Source organism: Dermochelys coriacea, chromosome 2 (genome assembly GCF_009764565.3).
Source record: "Dermochelys coriacea isolate rDerCor1 chromosome 2, rDerCor1.pri.v4, whole genome shotgun sequence".
NCBI lineage: Eukaryota > Metazoa > Chordata > Testudines > Dermochelyidae > Dermochelys > Dermochelys coriacea.
Window position 1 is genome coordinate 120,927,763 of NC_050069.1, and position 12,957 is coordinate 120,940,719.

The 12,957-nt window shown below is 41.8% G+C and overlaps 1 protein-coding gene across 1 annotated transcript in view; it reads left to right on the forward strand.

Annotated features, from left to right (window-relative positions):
• PXDC1 (PX domain containing 1) overlaps nt 1-10,422 on the forward strand; it is a 35,606-nt gene extending 25,184 nt beyond the window's left edge. Inside the window, exons 4-5 of the mRNA XM_038388181.2 lie at nt 1,624-1,735; nt 8,753-10,422. Of these exons, the coding sequence (XP_038244109.1) occupies nt 1,624-1,735; nt 8,753-8,870 (230 nt within the window). The 3' untranslated portion in view covers nt 8,871-10,422. The remainder of the gene's footprint in view (nt 1-1,623; nt 1,736-8,752) is intronic.
• The last annotated feature ends 2,535 nt before the right edge of the window (nt 10,423-12,957 follow it).

Here is a 12,957-nt window from a genome sequence, read left to right on the forward strand (position 1 = left end):
CCTCTAGCTTTCATCCAGATCATACCACACGATCCATTGTCTACAGCCAAGCGCTACGATATAACCGCATTTGCTCCAACCCCTCAGACAGAGACAAACACCTACAAGATCTCTATCATGCATTCCTACAACTACAATACCCACCTGCTGAAGTGAAGAAACAGATTGACAGAGCCAGAAGAGTACCCAGAAGGCACCTACTACAGGACAGGCCCAACAAAGAAAATAACAGAACGCCACTAGCCATCACCTTCAACCCCCAACTGAAACCTCTCCAACGCATCATCAAGGATCTACAACCTATCCTGAAGGACGACCCATCACTCTCACAGATCTTGGAAGACAGGCCAGTCCTTACTTATAGACAGCCCTCCAACCTGAAGCAAATACTCACCAGCAACCACACACCACACAACAGAACCACTAACCCAGGAACCTATCCTTGCAACAAAGCCCGTTGCCAACTCTGTCCACATATCTATTCAGGGTAAACTATCATAGGGCCTAATCACATCAGCCACACTATCAGAGGCTTGTTCACCTGCGCATCTACCAATGTGATATATGCCATCATGTGCCAGCAATGCCCCTCTGCCATGTACATTGGTCAAACTGGACAGTCTCTACGTAAAAGAATGAATGGACACAAATCAGACGTCAAGAATTATAACATTCAAAAACCAGTTGGAGAACACTTCAATCTCTCTGGTCACTCGATTTACAGACCTAAAAGTGGCTATCCTTCAACAAAAAAGCTTCAAAAACAGACTCCAACGAGAGACTGCTGAATTGGAATTAATTTGCAAACTGGATACAATTAACTTAGGCTTGAATAGAGACTGGGAATGGATGAGTCATTACACAAAGTAAAACTATTACCCCATGGTATTTCTTCCCCCCCCCCCCACTGCACCCCCCACTGTTCCTCAGATATTCTTGTTAACTGCTGGAAATAGCCTACCTTGCTTGTCACCATGAAAGGTTTTCCTCCTTTTCCCCCCCTGCTGCTGGTGATGGCTTATCTTAAGTGATCACTCTCCTTACAGTAAGAAAAGGAGTACTTGTGGCACCTTAGAGACTAACAAATTTGTTAGTCTCTAAGGTGCCACAAGTACTCCTTTTCTTTTTGCGAATACAGACAAACACGGCTGCTACTCTGAAACCAATCAAGAGTACTGTTAGACTATAACCTTATGGAGCAGATGCCACTCCATTGAAGGCAGTGGGAATTTTGCCACAGACTTTAATGGGAGCAGAATTTGGCCTTCTCCCAGATGGGAAGGTTTGCTAAATATTCTCACATTAGGGTTCTAAACTGCAAATATTCAAGCACATGAGTTCAGTAGGACTGATTACAAATAAAATTGCTCAGATGTTGCTCAAGTGGCTATGAAGTCAGCAAATGAGCCCAGCTCATCATTAAGCTACAAAATAATAAAAAGACTTTTTCTTTTAAATTAGCTTGCACAGATATTCACTGACACTTCAGTATGTCCTGTTTGCAGTAATGTCAGCTTTGTGCGATGCACATCCACCCTATCCCTGCCTTGTCGCCCTCCCCCCCTTTTCTGGAACCATCTCAGACTTTCAGCATTTTACCTCTTTCTTCCCTTCTCCCCACAGAAATCATGCGATCTAATGGATTTTGTTTAGCAAACACTGAAACAATAGTTATTGACCACAGTATAACAAATGGAAAAGACAAGCACCTGGATGTAGATTCAGCAGAGCACTTGTAAGTACACATTGTTCCTGAGTATTGGGGTCTTTAAATTAATTGTAACCTTCTCCTAACAACATTTTAGTGCCCCAGACAAACCCAGTGCTGTGCCAAGATCTGTGTTGGTAAAATTGTCCGTCTAGCTGATTAAAGGTTGGTTAATTTGGCTGGGCTGCAAGGGTCTGTCTATGCTGCAGCTGGGAGTGAGCCTCCCAGCCTGGGTAGACAGACTTGTGCTAGCAGGGCTTAACCTACTATGCTAAAAATAGCTGTGTGGACGTTGCAGTGCCAGCAGAGGCTTGGGCTTCCCACTTGAGCTCAGACTCAAGGAGCAAGGTAGGCCTGAGCTTGGGTGGCAAGCTTGAGCCTACACCGTGCTGCAACATCTACACAACTATATTTGGCATGCTTGCATGAGCTTCACTGGCACAAGTCTGTCTACCTGGGCTGGGAGGCTCGCTCATAGCTGCAGTGCAGACGTACCCTAAGTGTCCATTGCAGCAGTCATAAAAATCAATAGACTTCCAATGGAGTGTCATAAGAACATAAGAACGGCCATACTGGGTCAGATCAAAGGTCCATGAAGCCCAGTATCCTGTCCTCTGACAGTGGCCAATGGCAGGTGCCCAAAGGGAATGAATAGACAGGTTTTCATCAAGTGATCCATGCCCTGTCACCCAATCCCAGCTTCCGGCAAACAGAGACTAGGGACACCATTTCTGCCCATCCTGGCTAATAGCCATTGATGGACCTATCTTCCATGAATCTATCTAGCTCCCTTTTGAATCCCGTTATAGTATTTGCCTTCATAACACTCTTTGGCAAGGAGTTCCAGAGGTTGACAGTGCCTTATGTGAAAAAATACTTTCTTGTGTTTGTTTTAAACCTGCTACCTATTTAATTTCATTTGGTGATCCCTTGTTCTTGTATTATGAGAAGGAGTAAATAACACTTCCTTATTTACGTTCTCCACACCACTCATGATTTTATAGACCTCTATTATATCCCCCCTTAGTTGCCTCTTTTCCAAGCTGAAAAGTCCGAGTCGTCTTAATCTCTCCTCATACGGAAGCCGTTCTATACCCCTAATCATTTTTGTTGCTCTTTTCTGAACCTTTTCCAATTCCAGTATATCTTTTTTGAGATGGGGTGACCATATCTGCATGCAGTATTCAAGGTGTGGGCGTACCATGGATTTATATAGAGGCAATCTGATATTTTCTGTCTTATTATCTATCCGTTTCTTGATGATTCCCAACGTTCTGTTCACTTTTTTGACTGCCGCTGCACATTGAGTGGATGATTTCAGAGAACTATCCACAATGACTCCAAGAACTCTTTCTTGAGTGGTAACAGCTAATTTAGACCCTACCATTGTATATGTATAGTTAGGATTATGTTTTCCAATGTTCATTACTTTGCATTTATCAACATTCAATTTCATCTGCCATTTTGTTGCCCAGTCACCCAGTTTTGTGACCCAAAGGAGACTGGCCCTCTTCTGATGGAAAAACTGTGGATGCAACATGGGGCCTCAAGGGTGATAGGTACCAAGGGTCTGATATGTGCGACAGAGTGCTGAGAATCAGTAACTGACCCAGCATTCTGATCACTGAGTTTAATTAGTTCCCCTAGAAAAGGCCTGCTGGAGGAGTGGAGTATTTAATTATCTAATCAAACTGGGGGGTGGGAGGACTGATGAGCTAAGGGGCTAATTATCCTATTACCTGAGAGGGTAGTTAAAAAGCATGGAAAGGAAGTGCAAGGGGAGACGCTAGCAGAGTTCAGAGGAAGCAAGAGGTCGGGGTGGTGAGAGCGCTCCCTAGAGAAAGGGCTGAGGACTATAGGAAACTGCAGAGAGAGTTGCTGCACAGGATTGTGATGGTGATTTGGTAGAGGTAATATCAATAAAACTCGTGGAGGTGCTAGCAAACAGAAAGCATCCCAAGCTGTTTGTGTGGGATCACAGAACAAGAGCGGACACTGGCCTGTTACACTTTGTCTTTGGTGAGGGCTGGATTGAACCCAGTGTGTGGGAAAAATGAAGGATCCGTAGAGAGGTGAAATCCTCCTAGGAGGCAAGCAATTTATTACTCGGTGACTAAAATATACCTTCTTATTTGTTACTGCTCCCCCCTTGGGTCTGCATTGTAGGCACTTTGGGGATAAAGCTTTCAAATAGAGTTTGAGTCGATGAGTATATTGACAGATTAATTTTTATGGAAATGCACTCCTGTAAAGTTCTGTCATGCCAACTGATTGATGTTTCAGTTTAATAGTTTCAACTAGATGGAGGTAACAGGGTATTCAAGAATTTTAAATATTTGCAATGAAAAACATTGAGCTACCCATTAGTCAAGCCAGTAAAAACCAAGGAAAGCAGGGGAGGAAAAACGTCATGGATAAAATGGACAGAAGCTTGGTTTCCAAACTTAATGTCTTTTCTAAACTTCATTTAGAATATGATCTGTATCAGTTTGCTAAAGGGTTTAAAGGATGTTGAGGGCCCCTGTTGTAATCAATGGGAATTTTGCCATTGACTTTAATGTGGCCAGGATCTTGTTCCTTGTTTCAAACTTTGATCCTTGATAACGTAGTTTGAACTGTAGCACATATAGGGCCATAATCCAATGGCTGGAAGTAGGTGTAAAAGATCCAATGTTTGGAAGCTGAAGTCATCAAAGCTGAAACTGGAAAGCAGACATACATTTTTAATAGTGAGGGTAATTAACCATTGGAACAGGTTACCAAGGGACGTGGTAGATTTTTTCCATCACTTAGATTCTTTTAGAAAAACATCCAGTCTTGATTTAAAAATATGCCCTAGCCCAGCCAAAAATTGTTAGGCTGCATTAGGGGATCAGATGGTGTAATGCCATGGCCTGTGCTATGCCGAGGTATGACTGGATGATCATAACAGGCCCTTCTGGCCTTAAAATCTGTGAAATAAATAACAGATGCAGGGTTTTCAGATGAACTGTGGTGAAAGAAATAAGCCAATGAAACAGGATGTCTTTACCCATTCATATTCTAAATTCAGAGGTAGCTTGTTTTCTCTTGCAGGGAACGGTTCAGAAGTTAATAACTGAAAATCTATACGTGTGCTGTTCTTAGGCTGAAGTGAGGTCCTTCCTGCAGTTGTATTTTATAGCAGGGATAGGACTGAAATCACTTGTGTAAGATGTGGTTTTATCAAAGGCAGAGTTAATGAAGATTTCTTATATTGTAGCTGTAAATGTAGGTTGATAATCTTGAGTGAAAGTATACATTTTTTTGGAGTGTTATGGAATCCATTTGCAGTCTGTGTACAATTGAATTGACTGGATTGGTGCTTTCTGTCTGAAATAAGAGCTAATTCCTGTTTGGCTGACTAGTCTCACCTGAAATGAAAACTTGTAGATCCACATTTTTCTTCAGCAACTCTAAGATATTGTAAGCTAAATAGGGCTTGGCTAGCTTTGAACTACAATTACCTACATGCTTCAGAAAGTGGTACTGGAGATTCAATAGATGGCACTCTTTCCTATAAGTCTTTACTGAACCAGTGTCCAACATTCAGAGGCATTAGATTGTGAGTGGTGTTGTGTTTTGCAAGATCCATAAAATGGAAATCCTGATCATGCTTCATTAAAGATGTTGTAGCACTTTTGTAAGCAGGAGAGTTAGTGCTGGTGTTCTGGCCAAATGCCAGTTTGAGTAACTATATTCTGCCCCTTTAATTTCCCCTGTAATTTTAGAGCCTGTTTTATGCCCTATGTGACATTGGATGGCCTGGGAAGGATTCAGATTTAGAATTTCACTTGGCTGTATTCTTCACATCCTGTCCTGAAATGTGTTGTACTGTTGCAGTATGAACAGTGAACTGTGAAATAATTGTGTTCCATCCCAGAGGTGGCAGAAATGATCCCCTTGTGTATAGTTTGTAATCTTTTGAGAGAAAAAGTGCTAAATAGACATCTTCTACTCATTATAATTTAGTCGCTGGTTTTGCTTTAGTCACTGGTTTGCTGTACATGAGCCTTATCTTACAAGGGTTATTTGGGCCAGCAGCAGGTGGTGAAAACTGTGGAGTTGGCCATGCTGCTTTCTAGTAAAAATCCACTGTAATAGAAGATGTGCATTTTTAAGGACAACCCTACTGTAGAGTTATAAGCATGTAGACCTCTGGATAGGAGATTTTTATGTAACTGAATGCAAATAAGTTAAATAGAGAGCTATGCTGAAATACTAATGTTGGGAATAGAACATTGCCAGAAATGTAAAATCCTACCATTTACTATCAGGAAAGGAAAATGCTACTACTGACCTTTAAGATCTACCCAGAGAGAGCAGAGGCACTATATAGACACTGATCTTATGCGGGCTGATGCATGGGACCAGGCTCTCTTCTCCCACCAATTTTACACTAGTGTTACTTCATTGATTTCTGAGGAGTTATTCTTGGTTCACAATCATGTAGATTATGAGAGGAGAATCAGCTAATACTTTCTTCATCAGCAGCACATTGTCCCTGATTCTCCTCTCACTTACCCATGATTTACACTGGTGCAATCGTATTATAAGGAGAGAAATTACTCGTTTTGCATCAGTGTGTACAATGAGAGGAGAATTAGGCCCTTTGTGAGGATGTATCTTTTGAGGAACTAGGGAATAATTAGTGAGGACAGAGGAAGCTATGTAATTAACAGTCTGAAGAATTATTGTTTCAGAAACTCTCATTTGGGAAAATGACTTGTTTGTAATGTCTCAGAAGCATGTTAAATATCATACTGCAGGGCTGTCTGATGAACTGAGTTCAGCTTCACATGAAGATTTTAAAATATTGCAGAGTCTAGGGTATATGTTCCACTTTAAACAGAAGTGTCACCTGTTCTTCAGTAAAGATACTGATGGGGGAAAGATAGAATCTTAACAGACCTGTCTCCTGCTTTTCTAGTTTTTTCACCCTGAACGTAAGACCATGGAAAGTAGATAGAAGCCTGGTATCAGAATGCTCTGGAGTGTTTAAAATATTCCTGCCAATGACTTGTGAGGCTTCTGAAACCAAAAGAAAGAGTTTAATGGAGAAATTGCATGTGGGGTTGGAAGCTTTTGACTGCCATTACTTTGCCCCAGCTCTTTTTGGTTCATCTCTGGAATAGCGTGTCCTAATGGCAATCTGTCGTAGAGTTGCTGGGATGACTGTAGTTACGTTACTCAGCGGCTGCAATCTAATCAGTTCAGATGAATGTGATGACCCAGCTTTACACTGAACTATTTAAGGCTCCATCTGTTTGGTCTCTCTTCAGAGAATCCGATGATGTCTAACAAGATGTCGGAAAATATGAATATTGGCTCCATCCCAAGCGGCAGGTCCCACAATGCAGCAGCATGAAGGTGGTGCAGAACATGTCAAAGGAAGAGAAACTGAGAATAGGATCATCTTTTATTCTGGTCCAGCTAAACTAGGTTTACTAAAACCTTGTGTGAGTAGGGGATGGCAGTCAGGCTGTAGGCATTAGAGAGGGGTACACAGACTCTTCAAGAAATTGCAGTCATTCTGTCATAGTTTAGTTTCTTATTCTGGCTTGTTGCAAAAGCCAAATGCAAAGCATCGTATATAAAAGGAAAGGATTATATCTCCATTTTCAGACCAAAACAAAAGCAGATTCCATTCAGACTCTGTCCTCTGTGTTCTCAGAACAGAAGCATTTGAAATAGCTGCCAAAGGCTGTGAGAATGAAAGGAGAGGATTTGGGCCTCAATTACATGACTCATTTTTCCAGTGCTTGCTTGCTAGCTTCCTTCCTTCCTTCATCACCAGCATGTTTTAACCTAGAAGAGAATGAGATGGTTCACTCACATATGAGAGTGTGGTTGAGTGGGATTAACCCTAGAAGTTCTTCTTAAGTGCTTCACATGCAGTCATTCACATACCATAGTTTGAACTTCTCTTGGCTAGTAAAATTTAATCAACTCCTCTCCTAGATCTCTGACATTGCCTGATAGAACATTGACTTCCTGGGAACAGAGCCTTCCTATGGTTGGTTGGCAGTAGGGGAGGCGTGGAGAAAAGAATGCTTGAGAATGACTTGACTACTGTTTTTGACCTAGGCCAACTTTCATATGCCACACTAACAATGTATCACAAATACACAGTGTCATCAAGTACTATGATGACAAGTGCCATAGGTGGCAACTATCATGCTAGGGTGCTCATCCTTGTAGTAATAATTTTTAATAAACACTGTTAGCTAATGAGATGGATAACTTACTGCCTCCATATGGGTACTATACTATATTATGAGGTTTGGTCTGGTTTTTCAGTCAGGGCATGTTTTTAAGAAGATAGCCATCTTATTTTACAGAAAACAACTGATCCTCCCTCCATTCATTTCCATGGTTTAGAAAGACACAGGCTTACTGTTAACTGGCGGAGGGGAGGGAGGTTGGAGGGAATCTCTCTAGTCGTGTAACACTCAGTGATTCTGAAACTGGCAGTAGATGCTGTACTACTTTGGCCAATGTATCAAAGAAGCATAATTACAATCTGTCAGTGGTTCTCAGACTGTGATCTGTGAGCCACCAGTAGTCCGTATGGGCCTTCCTTGGTTGAGCATTCTGAAAAACAAAACACTGCTTCATTAGGGTGAAGCACTGAGGTACTGGAAGAAGGGGTGGAAGAAGGTACTGGGAGGATCATTCTCTTACGAAGTAGTCTGCACAAAGATAAAGCTGCAATAAAGCATTAGAAATACTTCTACTGTTACTCAGGTCTGATGTGAACTAAGGCTAGTTGCTAATACTTACTCAAAACATTGCCCTGAAAGGTGGGCAAGCAACATTAGCTGGAGATACAGCTCAAGAAAGCATTCTTGTTTGCGGTCTTGTTTCCATATGGTTCGCTAGCAAGTATCTTTCCTCATTGTTTCCTGGATTCAGTCTTCAGTTGTTTTACCTCTCTTTCCACAATCTATGTTCATTCTTTCCTTTGTCCTCCACTCCTTTGTCCCATGTTGTGTAAATGATTTGACATTTTTTTTTTAATTTTAGGTTTGAAACCGTTAGTGAGTTTACTTCAGAGCTAGAAGACACTGATGATCCAGCAGCCTATGTCACCAACTTGACATATTACCACCTGGTCCCATTTGAGACGGATATTTTGGACTGAGGCTTTCCAGGGACCCAGTCAGCTAGCATCCAACTGATTTCTTTGCTCATAGACTCTGCTATCCCCTTGCTCTATTATGAATAAAGCTGTGTGATTAAAAACAGCAGAGAAGTTGCTGCAGATATGCCATGAAACTGATTTTGCAGCTTAGCCCTTCATTGTAACTCAAGGAGGTACCTTGAAAGGAAGTAACTGCTTCAACAAACTCCTTTTTCCCTGAAAGGAATGTAGCAAGATCTTTGGGCTTCTTGGATCCAAGGAAATCATTTTGGCAAAGGCCATGGCAACCACTACACTGACAAAACCATAAGCGATCGTGCGGTCGTTTGGCACCAGTGGTCACTGGTATACAATGCAACTTGTACAAAAGACTACCCATATTAGCAGCTTCCTGTCTTAAAACGTCACCACAAAATATCCCCAGATGTACCGAGTACACTTCCACTCCACCTTTATAAGAAGACCACCTCTGTTAAGCAATCAACATTTGTCAGTCCCTTTATGTGGTCACTTAAGACAGGCCCCATAGTTTGCTGTCTGTTCAGCTGTGAGATGACAGGTGCCTTACGTATAATGTTACAAATATCATAGAGTGCCTACAGGAAACCAATCTGATTACTTTACCTCTGTTAATCCTTGGGTGTTGTTTAATCATCCGAGAGCTGACTTATTTCCTTTCCTTTCCTGAAATAGGAGAGCAAACTGGCATGGCAATGGAAAGCTTATAATGCTGAGGTACCTTGAATTACATCAGATTTCTGGAAAGCTGATAGGAAGGCTGAACTGCCTTGCTAAGAATGGTCAATGTATGCCAGGTACCTGGATCTGGTTTTTCTCTTGGACCAGGAAATCTGAGCAGTCCTTGCAGTTGTTTACACAAGATGGATAATTACCTTTGCGTATTACTTTTCAGAGAGTGGGGAGATTTAAGCCCTGTTGGGACTGAGAATTAAAGATAAACTACAGCATATCTTACAAGGACAAGAAAAAAGAAACCACCGCAGCTCAGATAGTCAGCTTAACCCACTCCCCTAGACCTAATGGGCCTGATTATGATCTTGCCTACACTGGTTTCATATCAATAAAATTCTATTCACCTCAGTGGAGTTACTCCAGTGTAAGAGAGAGCAGAATCAGACCCCAAAGGCTCTTTACTACTGAGTAGTGCAACATTAACCTCTCTTAGACCTCAATCTTGTAAATTGCTGAGCACCCTGAGCTCCCCAATATGAGCTCAACACCCTGCATGATCAGGCCCTGACCTTTCATCAAGCATTTAGTGTAGTAATGGCCAGAATTAATTTAAAGCAATATGAACTGAGAAGAGTGCATTTTGAGCTGGTTATCTGCACAATGGCTTTGCCTTGGTCCTGAAGAACTTGGCACAGCTCCTCCCCTGTATACTCTTCAGTGCTCTGTGTATAATAACAGTAAACAGAATTTGCTAATGTACATAATAAATTATTGAGAATCCTAATTCCTTTACACAGTATGTTTTTAAAATATATATTTAATGAAATAAAATTACTCGCCTTAAGTATGATAGCTTCCATTTAAAGTGTTGACTTCCATTTATTTTTCATGGAGAGTAAGTCTCTGAGACCTGAGCTCTCTGCTTTTTCCTCCAGTAATTTTGGAAACAGGTTGAGTCATTGCTGCTTTTCCCGTGCTGCTTGTGTGCTCATGCTGCAGATATAATTAATACCCAAGTGAAAGCTACAGAGCTGGATACTGATCTCACTTCTGTATAAACGTGGATTAACACCACTGCCTTCTGTGGAGCTGCTTGGGATTTATATAGGTGAAAATGAGATCAAATCTGGCATCTATAGTTTCTCGGGGTGGAGGAGTTCCTTAAACTGGAATGTAATAGGAAACTTCCTTGTTTTGTGTTCTTGAACTAGATTTATTTTCTTTGCCCACTAACTACAGTTCTTCAGTCTATGCTTCCAGCTGATCATTATTGGGTAGCCGCATTATCTAATGGAATGGGCACTGGTGGATTGGAAATTGGGAGACCTGAGTCATGTTCCTTGCTCTGTTACTAACCTGCTATGGGACCGTGGGCAACTATACGTCACTGCCCTGTGCCTCAGTTTCCCCATTTGAAAATTCTACCTGCTATCTCCATTTTACAAGTGCCTACGCCCCACTGACTTCCCCTGAGACATAAGTATTCTTGTAAATGTTATCCAGTGATACTTACCTACTTTTTGTAAGTTAAGATGTATGGATAAAAGGTTATATTAAAGCTATGTATTATTATCACTGAGTTTAAAAGCAAGTGACCTCTTTCATAATGAGGAAACAGATCAAGCTGCAGACAGGAGAGAAGATGTTGTGGGTGGGTCATTTTATTAAATCTGTGAGATTAAGGTTTAGTTCATAAACAGAAGTTGCACTAGTTTCAGGTAACTCTGTTCTTTAAAACGATTTAAATTGGTGCAAAAGGCTGTGTGACTACACTTTATGAAATAACCCCTTTAGTTAAACTGATGCAACTTTCTCATGTAGATGAGGCCTTATACCTTATACCAAACATAAATTTGAAAAAGGATAAAGTATTAATCATGAATATGTCCACTTTTAAAATTCAAAATGGATCTAGGGCTAAGTAATAAGTAATAGTATGAGGGGTGTAGGAGTGTTCACTGCCACACAATCAGATAATATCAAGTGTATACTCTATTACACACAAACACTACATTAGAAGGTTCCAAAATCAAGCCCTCAAAAGTTTGCTGGTGCAACCTTAATTCATCCCCTGGGCATGTATGTGTTATAATTCAGTCTTTAATTACATGATCACATACTATTTTCCCACAGGACCCCTACCTCATTCAGGCACAAGGTGGGCCTGCACTGGAGATGAATCAGGGCTGTCTAGTAAAGGAGATTGTTGTCTGTAGGACTTTTGCTTTATTTGTTGCAGAAGTTGGAAGGTGTGTAGTGAATGAGGCAGGACACTGCAGGAAGAGAAAGGATGTACATAAAACGTTGTTACAAGAAGGAGGGAGAAAAATTGTTCTTAATCTCTGAGGATAGGACAACAAGCAATGGGCTTAAATTGCAGCAAGGGAGGTTTAGGTTGGACATTAGGAAAAAATTCTTAACTGTCAGGCTGGTTAAGCACTGGAATAAATTGCCTAGGGAGGTTGTGGAATCTCCATCATTGGAGATTTTTAAGAGCAGGTTAGACAAACACCTGTAAGAAATGGTCTAGATAATATTGTCCTTCCATGAGTGCAGGGGCCTGGACTAGATGACCTCTCGAGGTCCCTTCCAGTCCTATGATTGATTCTGTGGTGGGGTAGTTTTGTGTGGTGTGTGTGCATGCGCACAATCTAGGTTGTTTTTTGTTTTTGTTTTGAAAAAGCAAAGTGAAAAAACAGAAATTCCATCATGTGGCATTAGATCGTAGATCTAGTATCGACACAGATGGGTCATCAGCAGGGTTGAGACTTTAGATCTACCACACAGATCTGTGGCACTTGACCTAACAGTAACTGATAGAGGATGACAACCTACTACTGCTATGTGGACTAGCACTAGAGGAGGATGGGGCACTGCCAATGGGTTTCAAGGTATTTGCTGACAGCAGAGGAATGGTGAGACTCAGGCATATTATGTTCTGTTCCAGGATCTAAAAATGAGTATGCTTTAGTGGGCATAGATTCTTCTGCCCATTCCCCTGAAGTGGGACCCCTTTTGCCCATTCACATCTCTTCCCCACTCTGGTTCCTCACTCCAGTTCCATTCTTCTCACTTCGCTAGTCTCCACTCCTTAGGCGTCTCATCCCAATCTCTTTGCCTCGCCAGTCCCTGTTCTCGCCCTGCAACCCAGATCCTCATCAAATTGATCTTCTTCCCATCACCTCCGTCTCCCTGCCTCTGTGGTTCTCAGTCCCAGTCTTCCCCACCTGGCTCCTCAATCAAACTAATTCCTCCCTACTTACTGGCTCTCAGTCTCCTGACCCAGCCAGACCCAGAGTCCTCCCCACCCACCAATGTCTAGTCTCAGTCTCCCCTCCCAGACTCCTTGTTCCACAGGCGTCTGCCTCATCCAAGATGCCTAGGAGCCAGTAGG